The 22,296-nt window shown below is 35.1% G+C and overlaps 1 protein-coding gene across 1 annotated transcript in view; it reads left to right on the top strand.

Moving 5' to 3' along the window:
• The window catches only part of TRDN (triadin), a gene marked incomplete at both ends in the record, with an annotated part of 198,036 nt that overhangs the window by 58,394 nt on the left and 117,346 nt on the right, over nucleotides 1-22,296 (top strand). Inside the window, one exon of the mRNA XM_080615893.1 lies at nucleotides 12,605-12,676. Within this exon, the coding sequence (XP_080472019.1) occupies nucleotides 12,605-12,676 (72 nt within the window). The remainder of the gene's footprint in view (nucleotides 1-12,604; nucleotides 12,677-22,296) is intronic.

Here is a 22,296-nt window from a genome sequence, read left to right on the forward strand (position 1 = left end):
TTTATCCCTAGACTAAAGCTTCTCATCCAAGAATGGGCAGCACTGTCTAACAAATCACTTTGTTCCAAATTGCTTTGTACTACTTTTGGCTGCCTGTAAATAAAAAATTAATATGAATTTCTTCCAGGGTTAATTTTCCAAGTTTTACTTCAAAAACTTTAGAATCTGAAGAGGAGAGCTTGTTTTTCAAGAGATGCTGGATGCATTTGTTCTGACTGGCATCTCTGTTCTGCTGGTACTGGTATATCTGAGGTTCAAGATAGCCTTTTTGATACAGAAGGTCACTAATTTTCTTTGTCTAGTTTCATGGCTATAATCAGTACCATGTATTTGATAATTTATTTTATATTTCTGAATTTTATTCTGACAAATATTTCTAAAATTCTTTTTTTTTAATTATTATTTTATTGATAGGAGATAAAGTTCTAGTTTAGCAGAAATCTTTAACTTGTTTTTCATAAATATTTTTTTTTGCCCTTAGAGAGTTTAAAATCCTCACCCATGTGGATGGTTTTCGGGGACACAAATTAGTCACTCTTTAAGCACTTAGCACATGCTTTTCTAAATTAACTGGATCACCTCTATTTTATTCCTGCTGCGCCATACTCCTGTTTTACCATTTCTCCCCTCTTTCCTCGCAATATTTTCCAGCTTGCTTTACATTTACATTTCCTGAGCTCTTCTGGCAGATCAAGGAGCTATTCCAATGAAATGCCTTTTTTATTTTACAGCTACCTGAAGTGCATTCTTGTGTGTCTGTCTTTTTGCATGCCTTCCTCAGCATGTGGTTTTGCATGCTGTGTAATGCTGAATTAAGAGAGATAAGTATCTCATGGGCATTTGGTTGTCACATGACGTACTTGTTTCTCATGGAGATACTGTGTACTTGTGGTCAGATTTTGTTTTCATTGCAATCGCTTGAAAGTTTATTTTACGTGCATAGTTTTACCATGTAAGTTTTGGTTAAACAGCTTGCAATTTACAGTACATCGGACTCACTACTGGATAGTATCTTTACAGTTACCTAAATGACAACAAAGACTGTGGGAGCACAGATGTGATATTATTGTCTATTTAGTGTATCTAAAATCTTTGCAATGAAGTACCCAATTACCCTATGGAGCTTATCCCACCACAGAGGTGTTTCCAGCAATACCTAGACTGCAAAGAATGTGGCTATACCATTTCCTTCCATCAATTTACCATCATATGTTTGCTGCGTATTTCCATGCCAGGGTCCGAAAGATAAAGAGACGTAGACCATTTTGCTAATCTTACACTGTTAAAAAAATATTTGCCTCGGATAATTTCATCAGGATTTCTAGAATGTTTAAATGGCAAGAGTGTATCCTATAAGGTAAAACAGTCATCTCACCTTGCCAGTTATAAATCATCAAAGCCACCATTTGCACATATACTCATAAAAATTAATAATAATAAAGAAATGACAAACATGATCAACAAATTCAGGCAAAATGTGGCAAGAGACCATAGGGAACCCGACAGTCTACTTGATCCTGAAAGAAGTGGCAGATTGAATATCTTTCATGTCTACAATGTTCTTCCAAGATTTGTCACTCCTTTTACACCGTCAAGAAGTACCTAGTAAAAGGTGCAGGAGTTACTGTTGTAACACAATGTGGCAGGAGAATTCCAAGACATTGTCAGTATGTTACTTGCCTTTTAATATCCAAAAATTGTTATGGAGATACTGCTATGAAAATACATCAATTTTGCAGGATCATGGAGTATATTACTGAAAGAAACCCAAAGAGCATTAAGTGCCTAAATTTGACAGTAAAAATGCCTGAATTTGCTGTGGGTGGGCTGTAGCACTGGAGTTAAATTCTTGCCCTCTGCTGTTCAGATAGCAAAGCCCTTTAGGCTCTTGAACTATTTTTAAGTGTTACTCCTACTTGATTAAAGGCTAGGATGTGTTGTGGCTATCTCAATGACAGGGTGCAACTTTTCACCTTGTTACATTACATTTACATGGAGACAGCTTTAATACCAGTGTAGTTTCTCTGGGGATATATTTAATGCGGTGCAACAGAAAAATCAGCCATAATAAATAAGAAAGTAACATGTTATCTACTTCTTGTTTGGAGAAATTCAGCATGAGAAACTGGACTAAGTTATAGGCTTTCACATTTGAGAGAGTGCTTTAGAGATTTTTTTTTTTTTTTTCCTATGGAGAGATGCTTTCTGATTCTACCTACTCCATGACCCCCTCCCCTACAATAGGAAACAAGCAAACCAGATATTTGTCTTGATGAAATGCTAAGGGAAGAGTTTGACAACTGTGATACTTCTAGTTTTACATTTTAAATAGGAAATATGACACCTGAGAACTAACATGTCCCCTCCCTCTGAGGGCAGTACTGTACCCCAAAATTTGCAGACACTTATCTGGATACATCTACAGAGTTGATAGTTAATTGTCCACCAGTTTATAAAAACTTGTTCATATGATGAAACACTTGTCAACAAATTTGTTTCTGGTAACGACATAAATGGAGATGATTGAATGACAAAAGCGTTTATTCCTCTAGTAATCTCCTGGAAGAGTTATGAATACTTTTCAAACAGTTTAAAAGGAAAGAATTAATGAAGAGTAATTTTAAATATATGTATGAAAAACTGAAAATTAAGTTTTAATTATTGAAAATTTTCTAAATAATTTACTAATGTCTAATTCTTGCAATAGTTTCAGCTGTGATTTGGAGTCTAAATAATTGCATCTTTACATTTCAGTTATATGACACTGTAAGAAGACATTCGCTGATGACATTTATTGAGGTTCTTGTCTATGATTCCCGTCTACACCCAAAAAGTTGTGTCTATTTGGTCAAACTCCGAAATTATGATGATCTCTTAATGGGGATGTTATCAGCACAAAATCCTGACACCATCTCACAGAGTCAAAACCGCTATCCATTATTCCTTGTTTATATCATCCCACCACAAATCAGAGCCAGATGCTGGCACAAAAAGCTGCATCTGTCAACACTCTTATGGCACTTTATTGTAAGTTCGCCAAAAAAATTTCAAAAGACTTTCACTCTCTCAGAAGCATCTACCCAGGGAATGAGTGGTATTCTGCTTATGTAGAGAGGAATGGATCTCTTTCTTTGATAGTTGGCTGCAAGCCATTCTAAGGATGTGATACGAAGAAAAGCCAAAAATTTTGCTGATGTAAATGAGTCTAAATCCTTGATTTTAATGGAAATAAACCAAACTAATCTGTGAAAACAGGGAGATTAGACTAAAAAAGTGTCACTTGTATGATAGTTATTACTACTATTTCATATTATAACTGTTTCATATATTTCAATATTCAAGTTTAAAAATCAAGGGTAATCTCAAAAAATTCATTAACAATGTCTGAAAAAACAGCTAGCGGTGTTGTGGAGGACCATCAAAACTTTCAACCACCTCAGGTTTGAAAAGTAAGTTGTTTAGAAAGTAAAGGCAAAAATTAGATGGGGAAAAGGGCTAATAATAAACAAATTCAGTTTAATATTAAAAAGGTAAAATAAGTTTAACCAGTGACCTTGTAAAATAGTTATTACATTTAATGACTCATTTTCATAATTGATTCCCAGTTGGTATTATTACAATGAATACTGATGGTATTTCAAGGAGGTTAAAAAATGGGAAGCATTAGAGAGCTACAAAACCCTTCTTCAGTATTCAATATCATTGTCAGAAGTAAATTCAATATGAAAAATATTTGTAGAAAATTATTTAAGCCAGAAGTAGTTTTATCCATATTTTTGAGGTATAGTTGGCAAGAAAACAACTCAGAAACCTAAAAACCGCAAATTCCAAATGTCAGCCTATAAAAGCATATGTTTCTTTCTCAGAGCTTAGATAGCTTCAAGTAAGGAGAAAAATACAATTCCCAAAAGAAAGGCTCTCCTTTTCAAGCCTAGATTTATTAGGTTTTAAAAATCAGTATATTGCAGAAGAACTCCGACAGTAATGATATTGCAGATTTTGCCGACTATTTCTATTTGGAGCATACATAAGATTAGTCATTTAAAGGGATGGGGTGCAATTGTTGATAGACCTGAGATCACATTATAAGCAATTAAAAGACTATCACTGAAGTCAGCTACATCTAGCTCTGCCAAACTTCAGCTGGTAGGGTTCAAAAAAGTTTATTCTTCCAGTAAAGACTATTAGTTGAGGCGAAACATTTCAGCCATTTCCAGCACTTGCAAAGATATTTTGTTTCCTTCAGTCTTTCTCATTCAAATGTCCAAGTTTCCAAGTGTTCCTATCCTAGCTAAAATGGGACTGGGACTTGCTAAAGAGCTTGACTTATTTGTTTTACAGGTTGGAACATTTGCTCAGCAACATCCTGTTAGCAAATAATACAGTTAAAAAGAGTTTAGGATTAACTACATGGATACACATATATGTTCCTCTTGTTTCTGTCATTTTCTAATATTAGAGAGCAAGCTTGACCTGTAGAAAGATTTTAATATTGTAACACTGAGCACTACATAATCTATATTTTAACACTTCATCAACCTAGTATTCTCTGAAGACCTTAGCTAGTTGCTTAATCTCCTTACACAATCCCTGAGAAACCATAAAGACCATCATGGAGTTGCCTAAGCTAACCAAGCTGGCCAATTACATCTTAAATGCCAACCACTTCAGGAAACAAGGAAACTTTCATGGGTTGCAAGCAAACATCTCTTTGACTAGACATGACAATGTGCTATCTTCTCCTTCAGCTAATTGTATAAGCCCAGGTTATATATCTCCACAATTTTTTTTTTTTTTCAAAATTATAAATAATCGAGTAAATCCTTACCTTGAGAATATACTCCTAAAACTGTCTTAGGGAAGTTAAAAATGAGTTTACAATGAGTTTCTCTCAACCTTAATAGATAGGAATATAGCTGACATCTATGCAAATGTGCCTTTAAATGCCTCCTATTGATGAATACACAGAAACATCATGAAGAAGGAAAAATATATACAGAAAGGCTTCCAGTTTTCTGTTGAATTTTTCATTAACAAGACAAAATTTATAGCTCTATGGTGGGACTGAGAGAAGTTACTCTCCTTACCCAAATATAGATTTGCTCTTGTCTCTGCTGCAAATTGAAGACCAGTCTTAACAACAGAAATGGTACCTGGTCACCATACCACACAGATACGAAGAACATAAACAGGATCTACAAATGCTTTGACAAAAGAAATTCTATCATGAAGCATTTCCAACTTAGCAATAACTCCTCACCTCTTCTGTTGTGAGAGCATGCAATGCAGAGGACAAAAAAGTGGTCATTTGTGGCCTAAGGAGTATGTGCTCTCTCTGCCTTGCTGATGTCCACTTCCTTCTGCATCTGGTCCACAGCCACTGTGACAGTTAGCTGTGGCAGGTCCATACCTTTTGCCATTCTCTGTTTGAGCACTTCTTTCTTTTGCCATCCACTTTCAGCATGTATCTGCTTTGTTAAAAAAGACAGGCAACTTACTGACATATAACTAAAATAAGTCAAGACTAATTTGTCTTTTCTTTATCAGGAAACATTTTTCTTCCCTCAGGTACTTTGCTTTCTTTCCGCTAGTTTCACTTTGTCCTTCAATGAGCTCAGTATTTATCTGACAGAGTAAACAACACATAGAGTTCAAAAGGTGCTCAATGCCAACACACGTTAAACGTAAACAATGCTGTTAATCTTTTTTTTTTTTTTTTAGTTAAGCTTGATAACAGATTCCTTTCTCTCTTTGTGATACTCATTCACATAATTGCTGTGGTGTTGGGGAACGCTGTGTTACTAGGCAGTAGTTACAGTGTGAAAAATCAAGCACAGCTCCTAATTTTAGTCCTGGAATATTTTGGTGGCATATGTAGTGTTGTCTTTATATAGAACTGTAAAATGAGATGTTTGCAATAAATTGCACCTCACTTAGATACCCAGAAGTTAATTGCTAAACTTTAACTTTCAGTTGTCTTTATAGCCAATGGTATGAAATGGTGGTCAGCAGAGGACAATTTCATCCTAAAAGAGATGCGTAAGTTAGAAAAGATGAATCAGCCTTTGAAGGTACCAATTTCTCTCCATTGACTATAAATGGATCCCTCGGGTAACTTACCTAGATTTAACTATCTCAAAGTTAACTTTTGCATGTTTGGTTGAGAAAGAGCCTACATACGTTCAAGAAGTATGCTACAAATATGTAAGCAAGGATTTTGCTTAAATGAAGACTTGAAATGACCAGTTTTCTCTAAGAATTCAAATGGTATTATCAGGAACAGCTGTTGGCTCAGCCAAGAAACGGGCAGTGTCACCCTGAAAAGTACGAACAACAATAATAGCATTGGTATAGGATTTATTTCTAGGTAGAATAGAAAGGCATGGTAAGTTAAGGCAGTTTTCCAAAAATTATAGAGGAGGCCTTGATCACAAAGGCTGGAACTCATGGCAATGAATCCTGTGACTCTAGCCTAAAAATAACCTCTTTATAAGAAATAAGATCTTTCCTGAGAGAAAGATAAGGAAGAAAGAATCGGAAGTTACCAAAATGTGGTTAAAGTAATAATTATCTCAACTATTACCATTTTTTGTTCCAGTATTTCTCTTAATTCTTCCTACCCTTTACACAAAACCAGCTGCTTTAATTGAAATTGTTTCAGGCTGAAACAGTTCAGGCCATGTATTCTGTCCTGCTCTAGAAATGACAGCTGCTGAGGGGTACTGCATCAAACCTAACATCACCATAGTTTCTAAAAGGTGTAAATTTTAGCCTCTAATTTCAGTATTTATTTTTTTTATTGTCCCTATGTCACAATCATGTAATTCCCAAAAATATTCCAGTGGAAGCACTTTTTTTGAAGAAAGAGAAAGCTCTGTGAGTTTCTTAATTACATAGAACCTAACTTTCAGAAGTATTAGATACTTAACACTAACCTAATACTTAGTTGTCATTGATTTCAGTGGGTGTGAGAAACACGATTTAGTAGCCAACACTTCTGTATTTTTGGACCCTACTCCTGATGTTTGATCTAATAAAATCTCTTAGTTCTCTTCCCTTTAACTTCAAGCTGCATTATTGAAATTCTTACTTCAAGAAAATTGTGATAGACTCACTCTCTTTAGCGATTGTCAAGTGCAGACAAGACAGGTAACATAATCTTTAACTTCTTGTTTCTCTTATTCTAGCAAAAAGATTCAGAGAGGTGAAAAACTTCTTGGCTTGTAGTCACAGCTATTTAGATTCTACTGGACTTCCAGTGATTTCTATGTTAAACATAATCGTTATCTACAAATAAAGAGATTATAGTATCTGTAATTTGATTTTATCAATGATAGGCTGTTTTTGTTTAGTGAGGCCTGCCATATGCCCTCTTTCTTGAAGACAACGTAAAGTTTTAGTGCTCTGGAAGTAATGTCTAGATAGCTTTTCTGACTTTAACACTGAATGTTTCTGAGATACACCTTGGACTAATGGCAGTTGAAACGATACTATTTACAGATAAACCAGATACAAATAAATCATCAATTACTGAGCAGTGATCCCATGGCATATGCAGTGTCTACTACCTTTCATCATAACAGCTTATCAGTCCCCTCCATTCTGTTTAATTATTAGCAGCAAGTATTTAATTGCAGTGTTTCCTCTTCTCTGTTTCAATTATTTTCTTGTGGATACTTCATATTGTGAAAAATATGTATCTATACCAACTCCTGCTATTCATATTAATTATGTTAGGTATCACTGTATATGATACCAATTTATTAAGGTTATTTGGGGAGACAGAGGAAGGATGAGTATGTCTTTTCATTTTATAAGCTGCTTTTACAGTCCTTTTGCACTCTAGTATGAATAAATATAATAACCCATCATTTCCACACAATAATCCCTCATTTTCACTGTCCTAGGATTTAGTTCTTTGAGATTTGTCCTTCAATATTTCTAAACATAACACGTAGGATTACTTTTACCTTCTAAATGCATGTGATAAATAATAGGAGGAAGTGGAGGCAATTCAATTCTATTTTCAATTCAATTTTCTTTTAATGTCAAGAAAGGCTGTGTGACTTTTTAAGAATGTAATGATAAAACTGTTAAAACCTACCTTTTAACTCTTTAATGGCTTCAATCTTCTGAACACAAAAATTAGAACACCTTTCACAAGATATGGGTTGAGCCAAAGAAGGTTTTTATGGTAAAAGTTTCTGGGAAAGAATTCTCAACAGATATATTGTTTTAAATGGGTTTAACTGCTCAGCTCTGCTAAGTAGCTAAGATACATTACATAAATTTCTGTTTGAGACCAATAGCATTAGCTGCAGGTTAAAATAGAAAAAAATAATCAAAAACGCACTCATAGTTTTACCCATAATTCTCTTGCCTGCCTAATTCATTCCTTCCCCAAAATGAGCATTTCATTGTTTAAAACAGTTACACAATCTTACCTCTTGATCCTCACCTGTTCTTTCTTAACAAAAAAAACAGTGTGTTCATAGTTTTTATGCAGAAGCATTAAACAGAGGAATCATTCCTCAGAATAGTGGCAGTCTAATGTCTGAAGAGCAGAGACTGACAACAAGAGAGAGGGTCACCTTTAACTTCAAGCAACTTACATGTCAGAACTGGAAGCCTGAACAGAATGGTGAGACTCCATTAAGATTTCAATCCTCTAAAAGTGTATTCGGCAGTCTTACCTCATTCTGCTGATCCATGTCTTGTTCCAAGGCTCATGAAACATCTGATTTTAATTTACTTTTCATAACAAATGACTCTACAAAGAGCACACTTACTTTATTTCAACTATTTCTACTATCATTAGGGAAAGATGTCACATCTGGACAGAATGAGATTTATCTGAAGACATTTTACTGCACTGTTTGAGAGACACTAGAACAAAGTGTTAGTACTTTTGGATTATAGGATTCCTGCTGTTCAGATAACTGGTATATGGATATAAGAAAGTACACAATCATAGGAATCATATGTGCTTCCACATATTGCTTTCTCTGGTGGCATTATTTCTCCCCATATCAAATTGGAATGTTCAGCCGTCTACAATACCTTTAGTTGTACAATAATAACAATGCTTTAGAGTAACTTTGGAAGTGTTTTCTTGTATCCCATGACCTTTTGATTTAGAAAGATAAATTTGGACACTTTATCTATGACAATGAAGGTCGCTGCAGAAAAATTGAACTGAGCAGATTAGAGAAGAAAGAAAATCCACATGATTTGCTGTTATCATAAGAAATCAGTTTATCCTCAGTGCTCAGACATGACATTTTTGACACATGAAAAAAGACACTTCCTAGATTGATAAAAGTAAGGTAATTAAAGTTTGTCTGGTATTCCTTATCATGTAATATAAAATCTAAAATATTCATTAAAAAGTCAGAATTAATTTCTTCATGATATTTCAAGTGATTTAATAAACACTGATGTCTGAAGTTTCACAGAGCTTGAGGACTGTAGCTTATTTTCAATGAAATATTCGTGTTACCATCTAGTGTCTTAAGCCTTCTATTCATCTGTGCAACATATTTCTTTCCTTTCAGGCAGTAGAGGAAGCTACTCATGTCTTAACATGACACTTTCTGTCCTGGTGAGCACATTCCCATGAGCTTAAAGTCAAAACATTTCATTATTTTGGTTTCCATTGGTTGTAATTTGTTGTCACATAGCTGTTCACAATATCATCTATGAAGGAGGTATCTGTAAAACAACTGCATAGACAGATTAGGCATAAAAATATTGTAGCACAACTACATGGACAGATTGGGCACAGAAATACATGCATACATTCATGTTTGCAATTATGTCTTTTGGAGAAATCAAACCCTAATTAAAAAAAAAATCAAATCAAATGAACCTTTTAAACTTCTAGTAGAAAACTAAATTCTGCATTTGAAATGAGAAGCAAATAAACAAGCAGACACTAAATTTCAGTGCACTTCTGTAGCTGGATTTTTAAAGCAGCAGGATAACTGTATGTCCAGTAATAATAGTGGTAATCTGGATAATGACTTCTCATGATTTGTGGACTAATCTGGTTCTCCACTGGGATCATTGAAAATATCCTGCCTTCCTCTCATTTACATCATGGATATGTGTCCAACTGGCCACTGCTGGAGTCAAAATAGTAGTCACCACTAATCCTAATGGTCTGATCTGCTGAAGCCAGTTCCTCATTTCTATTTATGAACTCTCCGTACTTCAGAAAACCACTTCTGCTTTATAACTTACAGGGAAGAAAAAAAGGAAGAAAAGAAATTTGACTTAGGATATCCCCTTTAACATATTTCATCAAAAGAATGGATAAAATATTTATTCAGCTACTGTCCTTTGCATTTCCTTCAAAGTGAATAGAAAGACATTTAATAACACATGGAAACATTAAAGAAGCCTTTTATCACAGTAGATGGGAACCTGCTCAGAACAAACATTCTAGCCTGAGGGAAAGTTTTTGATCTGTGAAGCTTAAGCTTTTGGTGCTTAAAACACTCTCATATTGGATCATGTGGTTAATTTGCATGAAATAAATTATTTGCTTAAAACTTGTAAAACTATAAAATAGAACTTGACAAGTCATTAGCAGTAAGTGGTAATGCACTGGCATTATACTAACTAACACTGGTGCAATCATTAGAAAATTGCTGCTACAGCAAAGAACAGGAAGATAATGGGGCCAGCCTATGCTTTGACCTAGGGGTGTTAGATCATTGCCTCACACAGTAGGTGCCACACTGCAGTCCAGATTATTGACTATCCTTCTTCATTACTGATCTACTCAACCTCCTGAGCCACTGCCCTTTGCCATCTTTCACATAAAACAGTAAGTTATAAAATCTATCACTTTTTCTATCCAGGGACAAGTAGTATTGTTTAAGCAAAAACAAAAGAAAAAAAAACAAAAAAACTTTAGTTCAGGACTTTTATCAAAACTAGCAGAAAGGAAAATGTTCATTTATCCATTTTTCGTTATTTTTATGATGTTTTTAATTCTGAACTAGGAATTCAGTTAATGAAGTTTCTGTATGTTGATAGAAGTTATGCATATAGCTTATCTATTCTGGTTGGCAGCAAATGATATTCAGCGTCTCATTAGCTCAGTTTGCAATTTTAAGATTACTTTTTTAAGACATAAAATGCTAGGAAAAATGTGTCTAGACATCTGGATTCTTGAATTTTGCCTACTGTTCATTTTAAGGCTAGAGTCATCCTGTGATGAGATTGGTAAATATCCATTTGTGTTTATTGCTAAGGCAGGAAATATGTGTGAAACTAGATTTTTACCATTTGTTGCACAGAACCTTCAATGTATTGATTTTGCCAATGTGTCAACATTTCATTAGTGACTCAGGCACATGAGTCAAGCTTGAGTGGCTCTGTGTGTGATATTTCATATAAATTACTGGATGAACTAAACTACAAGCTTGCAAATTATTTGCCTGCAATCATACACATGCTAATGAGATGCAATAACATTAAGACCATGGTGCTCAAATCCCACTGTTGTCTTCAAGATGCTGTTTTTTTTCATGCATTCCACATGAGTACACATACCATTGTAAAATGAGAGGGGTAAGTATGATACTTCAGTTTCCAAGGCTCATTAAGATCTTAATTTCTTTTTGGAGTCTATCACCAGGCATGAGGAATGGCTTTGAGTTTGTGATGTTGAGGTGGAGCTGAGATTTAACAGCCTCGTTTCATGTGGACTCTGGTGCAGTGAACGAATGCTGGTGCATATGAATCAATATTATATTTAACTACATAATTTTATTTCACAAGTCACAACAAATTGTGTTTTCCAAATGACAATGATATAATAGCTACTGAACATAAATGTCAAAGAAAGAAATTAAAAGGGAATGAGACTGAAAACAGGTATTATAAACCAGAAAAGAAGCATACATAATACGAGTGTGATGGATCTGTTTGTGAATCTTTGATGAAATGAAGTGAAATGTATTTTGGATAAAGCATGGTATCTACACATAGGCGAAGACAGTACAGCAAGTCCTAGTTCAATACAATGAGAGAGAGTACAGTTCAATGTTCTAAGAGCGAAGAGCTATTTCAGTCAGCAGCTGGAATGAGAACCTCATCAGTGTTTACAGTGCATGACCTGGTTGGTACTGGCTAATTAAGAATAATCCTTAAGGATGAAAAACATAATAATTTTTACTGGTGTTTCAAGAAGTTCATAATAAGTGGACTTGAGGGAACAACTGAAGATCATTTGTTTGACAGAAGAAAATAAGCTTTTACTGTAGAAGAGGCATCATGAATATGTAACCTTATTATCACAGAATTATTCTTCACTGTTCTTTAGCCTAATGAAGAAAAATAGAACTGTAAGCGTTTCAGCATAAGTTTGATTCACTTGGGCTTCACTAATTTAAAATGTATCTTCAAAATAAATTCCTTTATTTGTTGAAAAATACTTTTCCTCACAGTGTTGTCTGGAAAGTAGTACCTTTTATGCCCAGAGTAATACTTTAAACATGAACAATTCTGAAGGGAGCTCAGCCTCCCAATAAATCTGTTCAGCCTCTTAGTGAATACATTTTCTATGCTTCTTTACCTGTGTACTCATGTGCAGGACATAAGGAAATGGTACCACCTCCTCTTCTTCTAGAACATAGTCCAAGAAAGAAACCAGCAACTGTTGAAGGTAAGTTTGAGTTTTTTTCTCATTTATTGGCTTTTGGTCATTAACTTGACTCTCTGTTTAACGGATTTTGTTTATAAATATAATCTATATTACAAAACTGATCAAGTTGTTAGGCCTGGGACATGAATGGCACAATCATATTTGCATTACAAGACCTTATATTGCTTATAGTAGTCCCATAAATGGCTCATGGGATTTCCCGAGTGAAACAGATTTCAAGATAAAGGCTTAATCTGTAAGATGCTGTGGATGGTTTTCAGCCATAAGATGCTGTCTAATTGTATACATAATCAACATTATCCTCTTAATATACTTTGGATTACTCTTTCAGCTATTGTTATCCAGTAATATTTCTTTGTATTTTCTGCAATAATGAGCATAATATTTCTGGCTCTGCATTTATCGACCTTATTCTTATTGCTAAAAGCACAGAAAGAAAAATACAGTCAGATCTTACCTTCAGAATAAAACATAACCCTTACAATAGAATTATATTGTTTGCACTCTACTAATATGAGTAAAAAGTTTGAAACATGCATTTTAATTTTAAAATGGACTATGTCCAATGACTTAGCACTACTACTGTACTATACATTCTTGGTCTCTACACTATACAATTTAATAGTACAAAATATGTGAGTCTTTTCATGTAATTATATAGTAGTTTTTCTCTAATACTTTAGAGACATTCAGTCACACCATGGCACTTGCTAATCTCTCATAGAAGTCCTAGTTCTGTGTTATCCAGAAAGCAATTGCAGTCTGAAAGAAAAACAGATGGGATGGCAGCAAAATAAGTAACAAGAGCTTCAAGATTTGCCTGCATTTGGAAACAGAAAACGAGTTAGATTTTGGCAGAACCTCTCACTAAAACAAAGAGTTAAATTGGATATTTCCATAATGCGGCTTATGATCTCTTTCCCCAAAATCTCTTTTACCTCAAATGAATATTCGTTTCTAAACATACTGTTTGGACGAGTATAAAACTGTGGGTATTGCAACACAATATAGTATATAAATAGTTTCGTGGTCCTGCTTGGTTTAGGGAAATATTTGATCCCTGCTTATCAGGAAGAAGGAGTCCCTGCAGTGTTAAATACTGTTATCCACCAATTAACCATAGTGGAAAAGAGACATAATAGAAGAAGACTGCTGCATTTGCTGAGTGATAAACTTAATCTTTAAATTTAACTGCTATACAACATGAACTAGCATCAAATTAACATTAAGTTCTTGATTTTCAAAATTATGAGCAGCATGCAATTACTGCAATTGCACATGGAAATTACTATTTATGACCAGTTACACATTTGTGTGTTTCATTAGCTCAGTTATGCATGCAATTGAGGTAATTGTGAATGTAAATTAGACACCCATTTGGCAAACAAATTGGGGGCCAGATTATCTGCTCAGAATCATACAACTTAATTCACTTTAAGGCTCAAGGCCAATCACCGGGATACAATAATATCAATACTGTTCATGCAAGAGTTTTGGAGAAACTGATGAAGAATTACTTGCAAAAATGCTTCTGTGAAAAGCTGTTATCTTGTGCTATTCTGTGGTTTCCACATATGAGAAAATACCCTAAAGGAACCCTAAACTGTGAAGCTTTATCTCACCCTTGGGAAAAATAATTAAGTAATTTATGGCAATACTTGGCACAATGTCAGAACAGAAAAAGAGGACTAGGCAGGGAAATTTAAATCTCTGAAATAGCTGAAGAAACATCTGTCTGTGACTTTCTAATGCTTACATAACTATATCACTGATACATGACTAAATATCACTTATCAGGTGAAAAGACAGATTGAAACAAAAGATTCTTCTTATCATAAATCTAGTTGAAGGTAGTATAACTTCTCAGAATAGGGAAAAATTACAAGCATTTGTCAATTGAGAAATGTACTTTATAGAACATGAAAGGACTAACCCAGTCCTTGACAGAAGCAACCAGCTCTGAAAAAGGTAAAACCATAGGAAAAACCAGAATGGTTGTCACACAGAAAATTTATTAAACCAATGTATTTAGACACTAGGTTTTCCAACTCACTGATATTCAGACACTAGATATGAAAGCATGTAGCTGGTAAAGACTGAAAAGGTTCTACTCTTCTTCTGGATTGAGATGTTTTCCCTAATGACCTATTTTGCCACTGCTTTCTTAAGTAATCTTGGACCATCCTTGATTTCTGATAAGGTGAAAATACTGGCAATATATGTGCTAATTATATTATATTATATAATATATGTTTCTAAATTAGTTCATGCTTTCAAGTAGAAAGCTTTTCCTGGATAGTATACAATGCCCAGTAGAAACTATGATCTGCTGCATTCATGAGGTGTTAGGAAAACAGCATATTGATTTATTAAATCTCAGCTTTTCTCTTCTTGTCTTTACAATTTTGTCTTCCTTTAGTTCCACAGTAAATCTTTTGGAAAACGGGTGATTGTGTAAAACAATGCCAATTTGTGCACTATATTCTAGTAGTATGCAATAAATTACATTGAAGTGTGTGCATGTAAATTGATCTTTAGTATATTTTTGAAAACAAAATGCTTTGTACTCATCTGTAAGAAGGGAAAAGAACAGATCATTGCTCCCTTTTTTCATGGTGATTTTGCTCTTTCCAAAAAGCACTGCTGTCTTGTGATCTTCCACTCAAAATTCAATTAAGAGTTTGAAGTTTGAGCCACCAACAGAAGAAAATAACAAAACAAAGCAAAAGATCCTGTAACAACAAATAAAAGAAAGAGGGAAATGGAATTTGTGAAGAGAAAGACATTGATGCATAGCTTTTACTTGTGCTCCAATTTGGAAACCTTGTTTGGCAAACCATGAAGTAAAACAACTAATTTTAAATTCTTTATCTTATCTTTTTCTGGAACCTTCACGAGAACTTGGAAGCGGCACTCAGCTTGGCTGACACTCTGATGCAGCCATTTAGGGAGGACACTGGGGCTGACTGTGATTTGAACAGATCTGCTGTCCATGGCTATCTGAACTTTGTCTTTAATATGCTTCTTTCCTTGATCATAGTCTTCATCACCTCTTCTAGCTCTAACTTTCTTGTGTTTTGTTATCACTGGCAACCTTAAACTGCTCTGCTGTGTACACTCATTGTCTGTGAATATCTCTCTCAGGTCTTGACTTTTTTTGCTCAGCTCACATACTTTTTATCTTCCTCCATTTCCCCATTCACCTGAGAAGGACTCTCCTTTCTGATAGTCCTCCCATGTTATGCTCTCTGACACGGCAGTGTAATCTCTCAAGAAGACTGCAGTGACACAAAAAATGCTGAAACTAAGCTCAGGGGCTTATTAGTTATTGGCAAGGATTCATGTTAATTGTTCTAGAATAACATGTCTTTGTTTCTCGCAAGATCATAATACCTTTGCGGAAAGCCTCTATCAAAATTGTTCTCTTAGTGGTAGGCATCTTAATGCATATCACGTATGATCTCAAACAGACAATATGCTTTGTCCCACTTTGAAGAGCATTACATCACAAAAAAAACCCCCAAAACAAACAACAAAACACAAACAAAAAACACCAAAAAAACCCACCTTGGAACAGCATCTGATCTGAGTATGATTTTCCAGGTTGTATTGTCCTAGAAATCTGTGCTGGTAAGTTTGAGTGGGAGAGCACTTACCACGGAATAGTCATCAACATAACCATTCTGATCTGTTGATAAATGCTGAAGAGCTCTGAAATTTTTCCTTCCTTTGCCTGACATATACTGGCTGTTCTTTGCCATCTTGCTGGTATTTGTGGTGTTAAATGAGGTCAAAAAGAAAAATTTTAAATTTCTATAATGCTTTCAGAAGTTCTGAAGAAAAAAAAGAGTATTCTTTCTAGATCACTGTTTGGATTCTCTAATTAGAGATTTTGCAGAATGCAGCAAGATGAGTTGTTGTGAAATATGTTCAACTTCCTCAAAACTCCTGTGGAGGCTAAATTGGCATTGAAATAGAAATCTGCATCTTTGTTGTTGTATGGAAGGTACACTATATGACAATCTTAAGAATTTCTAGTCTATTCCTCTGTTCATGAATATAGCATTAGGGGATATTACCAAGAGTATCAAAAATTACTAAAGCCAATACAAATTTTGAAAAAGCTCCCTTGACGTAAAGATGTGTAAAAATCTTGTACAGATCATTCTGACTCTGTACAGTCTGTCAGTGACCTTCTTCTCTTCCATACACCGACTTTCTAGAAAAAATCTTTTTCTTTTGTATTATAAAATCAGTGACCCGTAAAGAAAAAACTTCTAGAGACAGCGATTCAAGATACAGCAGAAACCTTTTAAAAGTGCAGAATTTTGATGTTTTATCCAAATTTAGAACATTTTTAATAACACTGACATGATTTGCAAATGAAAATCCATTTTCTGAAAAATTTAAATTCAGGGGAGAATAAAAATAAAAAGAAAAATATTTTTGTCAGAAATATCACAGTATTATGGGCTAAGATTTAATCTAGTTTATTTGAAGAAACAGTTTAGGTAGCTTTAACAGGGTACTGTATCTACAACATAAAAACAAGGGGGTTTTGAGAAATATGGGCCCTACCTTTCCATGAGTCTGTACTGAATACAGCAAAACCCTTGAAATGAACTGCAAAAGGTTTCAAAGTGAGTTATTTCATTATTTAGATTAGTCATTTAGGCAGTAAACTCTAATGATTTAGCTATGATGAAAAAAGCCTAAATCTTCACTGTTTCAGAAAGCCCTTGACATTTTACTTAACGACACAAGGCTCTTCTGTACTACTTCTATTCTAGCATAAGACAGAAAAAAATTAAACAGACATTGGGAAAAAAATTATGTATTAAGATATTAATATTTTGATTAGACATATTACTATGTCTTCTCATTATTATTAATAATAATCTATTTTACAACTGTATATTATGCATTAAAAAAAATATTCACCGATATCTACTCAATAAAACAAAACCAAATAACTCTAAAGATTACTTTAACTTTTTAAAATGGTTTTAACTGTTACAGAAAAGCAATAATCTTTTGCATATGTTGCACCTGCAAATGGGAAATAGTGACTTAGATTAAGATTCTCTGGACTTTCAAAAGTAGACATTCCATGTTTCTTTGGAAAGCAAAAATATGTCCTTGCAGAAGGTGTCCTGCATAGCCTACTCATCCCGTTTTTCTAAAACTCAGACATTCTTGCTCAAAAGCATGCCCATCAAATCGCCCTCCAAATCCTTCCCAGCACTGGTAACACAATTGGTGCTACCGTTGATTTGTGTTGCTTAGTAGGAATGTCAGTGACAGAGGAAAGAAGGCTAACCCTGCTCTGTAAGATGTGTTGGTTTGGCTCTTGTTAGTGAAGGGTGTACCATGAGAAGTCAGGGTTCTTCTGGGAATTTAATTCTTCATCATAATTATATTTGCCATTGTCTATTGTCCAGTGGATTTTCTATTGCTTTTCTTGTCATGGAAGTTGGTATGCAATCTCTTTTTTCCCTTGGCATGCATACTCCAGCTTCATTATACTCGTATTTGTACTCCTTTGATCCCCACTGTGTTGTTTAGTGAGGGCAACATATGGCCCTATGCTATTAACAAATAGTTTTGGTGCTTAACTCAACAGCCATGAAGAGGGAGCCTATAATCACTACGGGAAGACATATGGAACACTTATGTGGGTCACATGTAAGCATTAGGAATTTCAAGCACAAAATTGCTAATATATACTTTCTGCAGACCTCAAAAATACCGCCGTAAGCAATCTTCAAAGCTACCAAATAATGTTTCAGAGCGGGATTTGAAGCTGTTTCAAAGATAAAATCAGACTGGAGAGATTGCCTGGGACTTCAGGGTGGCCTATACCTCCAATGACCTGTGTGCCACATTAGTCTTTCACTTTCTCAGTATGAGAACAAATTGTATTGCATTACTCTGCTGAAATGAAATGGTGTGGTTTAAACAGAGTTTTTAGACAATGCACTTAATTTTGGCCTAAGCATTCACGGGTGAGCTACAGGGAGTATGTGAGAATGTGTGTGTGCATGCGCGCCTATATGTGTTTGTCTGTGAAAAGAAGCAAATCTAAGAACTTTAGACGTATACCATTTAGGTTACTTTGATCATTCTTGATTTTTCAGTAGTTTGGCTGAGACAAGATTTTTTTCTCACAGAGAATATAACTAGACCAACAAGGACATTCTTACCCAGAAAGGGTTTATGTTCTTTTTCAAAGAGACAGCTGAGGTAAATTTTTACTTGAAATTTAGATTTAATTTTAAAAGTATGAGTTTTCATAGGATTCCAAACTAAGCAGAAATATTTCTTTGGTTTTTTTTGCAGGTTTTTTGTTTGTTCGGTTGGTTGGTTTGGTTTGGTTATTTCCTTAAAAATTTTTGTAAACCTAAAGCGGCCTTACTGTTTGAATGTGTGTGAAATTATTTAGAATCAGAAGTGCAACTGTCCAGTCATTGTCAGTTTCCACCCTAAGCAACATGCAAAGTCATTATTTCAATCATCAATGAAAACAAAGAAGAACAACCATAATCTCTTCAAAATTAACAAGAAAATACAATTCTAAAAATGCAACTTTTTTTTTTTATGGTCTTTTAAAATTATTCCAGTGACAGCTTAAGGTGTACAGAGATGCTTGCAGAAAAATGAAATTAAGTTTTACCTGAAATGAAGTTATTCTGTTCAGTCTGAATTATACTTTCTCAAGAAAATGTTTGTTTTGTTCTGTTTTGTACGTGAGTGAGTATATGTGTATCTCTATCACTCCTCATTTCTGCCAGTACCAGAATCAGTAGGCAAGAAAAGCTGTTGTATTTCACAAAGCCAGACAATATCCAAAGTCTCTCACAAGAACTATTCTACTGAGATTTCGTTTCAAAGGGTTTTAGATAAATGCAGATAAGCCTTCTTAAGTGTCTGAACTTTAGAAAACTTATCTGAAACAAAACATCTCCTAACTTCTGTCATTCAGTCCTACTAGCTAGTGTTTGTTATATGCATACCTCTCCATAAGAAGGTACAGGTAGCTTTATTTTGCTGCCCTCCTTACCTCGGTTTCTCAGAGGGGATGGTATGAGCTGACAGTTCCTTCCAGAGTCAGTGTTTCCATAAGCACATGGAGCATCTGGAACAACATGGAAAAGAAACTCTTAGAGCACCTTCCTCCTCCAGTTCTCAGGCGGCATTCCTATGACACTATGCCCAGTAAATCATGTGCATCCCTAAATTTAGATTCCACTCAGCGCTGGCACAGTAGCACACTGGTTTTACTAGGCCTGTTTTCAAGTGCTGCGTTACTAGCATGTTTCTGTTATCTCCCCTCCCCCTCTTGTCCAAGAATTAGTTGATGTCCCATGAACATAACATAAAGACATTGTCAAGGATGATAAAGACAATTCAGATTGAAACACTTCTTTCTTGGTCTCTGTTGAGTCTTACTTGGTTTTCCACTGGTGTTACTGGTCTCTCACCCCTTATTCAGAAATAAATAATTCCATCTCAGGAGTTTCTTTCTTTAGGGCTGTTCTCTTTGCTCCAGCCACTTTCCAATAAAACTATTCTATGCTCTTTTTCACTCCCAGAAAAAAAAAAAAAAAATTAGCTGAATTTCCCATTCAGTAGTACATCACTGTAATTCACACACTTCTCATGCTTACTGGATTGCTCTTTGTACTATCTAAAGTTCCACTTCTGCATAGAGCCTACAGAAAAAGTTACTAAATGCAAAGTCTGTTGCTTGTCTTGCTGTCATGCTGACAGTCATCTCATACTCTGCCACCTGAATATATGCCTATTTCATTCTTATAAGGCCATTGCAGACTTCTGAAGGTGAGGTCTTTTTTTACACATACATCCTACACCTTGCACATAAAATGTGGTTCAGGATTAGCGCTCCTGGTGAAAAAAGCTTAGTTAACTATATTATCAATACCCAGTAAAAATAATGGTATTTTATTAATAGTCAATAGCACTTGAATTGCTTAATGCAGTCAACCCTGAATCATAAAAGAACACCTTGTGTTTCCTTGTGCAAGCCACTGATCCCTCTTTAAGCAGCTGATCCACGAATATTTGTAGTCCTTTTAGTGTTCCTAACTAAAAAAACCCAAGTACTTTCAATCAAATAGTGGGGTTCATATTTTACAATGCAAAAGACCTGCATAAGTTCCTATGTAATTATTTGCTCTGCCTCTTAATTTAGCTGTGTACAAATCTGTAGAATACCCACTGAATTTACTGCTTTGGAAATTACAGTTTTGCTGGTGTTAAATATGTGCTTCATATTCAACAATCTAAACATGAGCTACTCAGATTGAAAGGAAATAAATTTATTCAAGAAATGGGATTGCTTCCTGAAATCAGAAATAGCACTTTCATTGTATCTATTTACCAAGTTCATCATTCTGATTTACTTATACTTTTGTCAGTAGTAGCTGTGAGGAACATTAATGGGGTTAGATGCAGCCAAGATGTGATTGGAAAACCTGTGACTGTTTTTCTCTGACTTGACCAAGAGTGCATATCTTGCATTGGGCGGTGCTCATGGCATACCTTTAATACCTGTATGTAATCCATGTAATCATCCTCAAGAAAATTCATAATGAATATGCATGTCTCTAGTCTCCCTGGACACTCCAAATATTGCAGCTTGAGAGCTTGATGGAAGAAGAATTAATTGGTGTAATGACTTGGCAATAAAAGCTCTGCAGCCAGGGATGTAGTCTCCTTGTGCTTTAGGTTATTTGCTGTAAAAAATTCTGCTACTTCCTGTACAGCATCAATACAAAGCTCCATTTCTCAAAGCTCCATGTCATGTTCATATCATGTCATTCTCAGCTCATGGCTCTCAAGACATATATGGCTCTGAAACTTGCTATGAAACTTGGAGTAGATGCCATGTATCTTAGCTGGGCCACAGAAGCATACAAAAATGCTATAGATTCAAAGGCAAAAATGTTCTCTGGTTAAAGGGAATCTGGTTTGTAAGGATCTTGTCTTAAGAATAATGCCTGTGCATCACCTAGCACCAAAAGTATAAGGAAGAAAAATCTGGAAGCATGGAGCTGTAACTGCTCCACCAAAACTGAGGCACTGAGAAAAAACAGTAGAAATCACAAAAGTACTAGCAGCACTTCAGTCTCTAGTTACTAGGAGGGAAGGCTAGTGGAAGGAAGACAGTTAGAAGGAAGCTTCTTCCTGACAGTAACTGATAAGACTTAGTATGTTTAACAGTTTCGGTCAAATCAGGCAGAGTAAGCAAGAAAGTTAAACCACATTTTAAAAATTAGGAGAGTTGTACATTGCATGTGGAAACTAAACACTGAAAATTCATAGGTGGCACAGAAAAGTAAAGCTGTGTAACAACTGGTGTGTGATCTGAGGCTGAAGTCTCCCCTTTTGAGAAGACAGCCACAGTCCCTAGAATGAGCCTCTGGAACAACATGTCAGAGAGACTCCTAGGAACCCTAGAGGCAGACAATAACAAGAATATTAACATTTACAGGAAAATTAAGCTCCAAATAAGCTTGTGGAGTATGAGCATTACTCTGGTGCTCTATACATGCTTAAGAAACCAGAATATCAGAAAACACTCTCATGACACAAAGCAA

This window comes from Psittacula echo, assembly GCF_963264785.1.
Source record: "Psittacula echo genome assembly, chromosome: 4".
Classification (NCBI taxonomy): Eukaryota; Metazoa; Chordata; class Aves; order Psittaciformes; family Psittacidae; genus Psittacula; species Psittacula echo.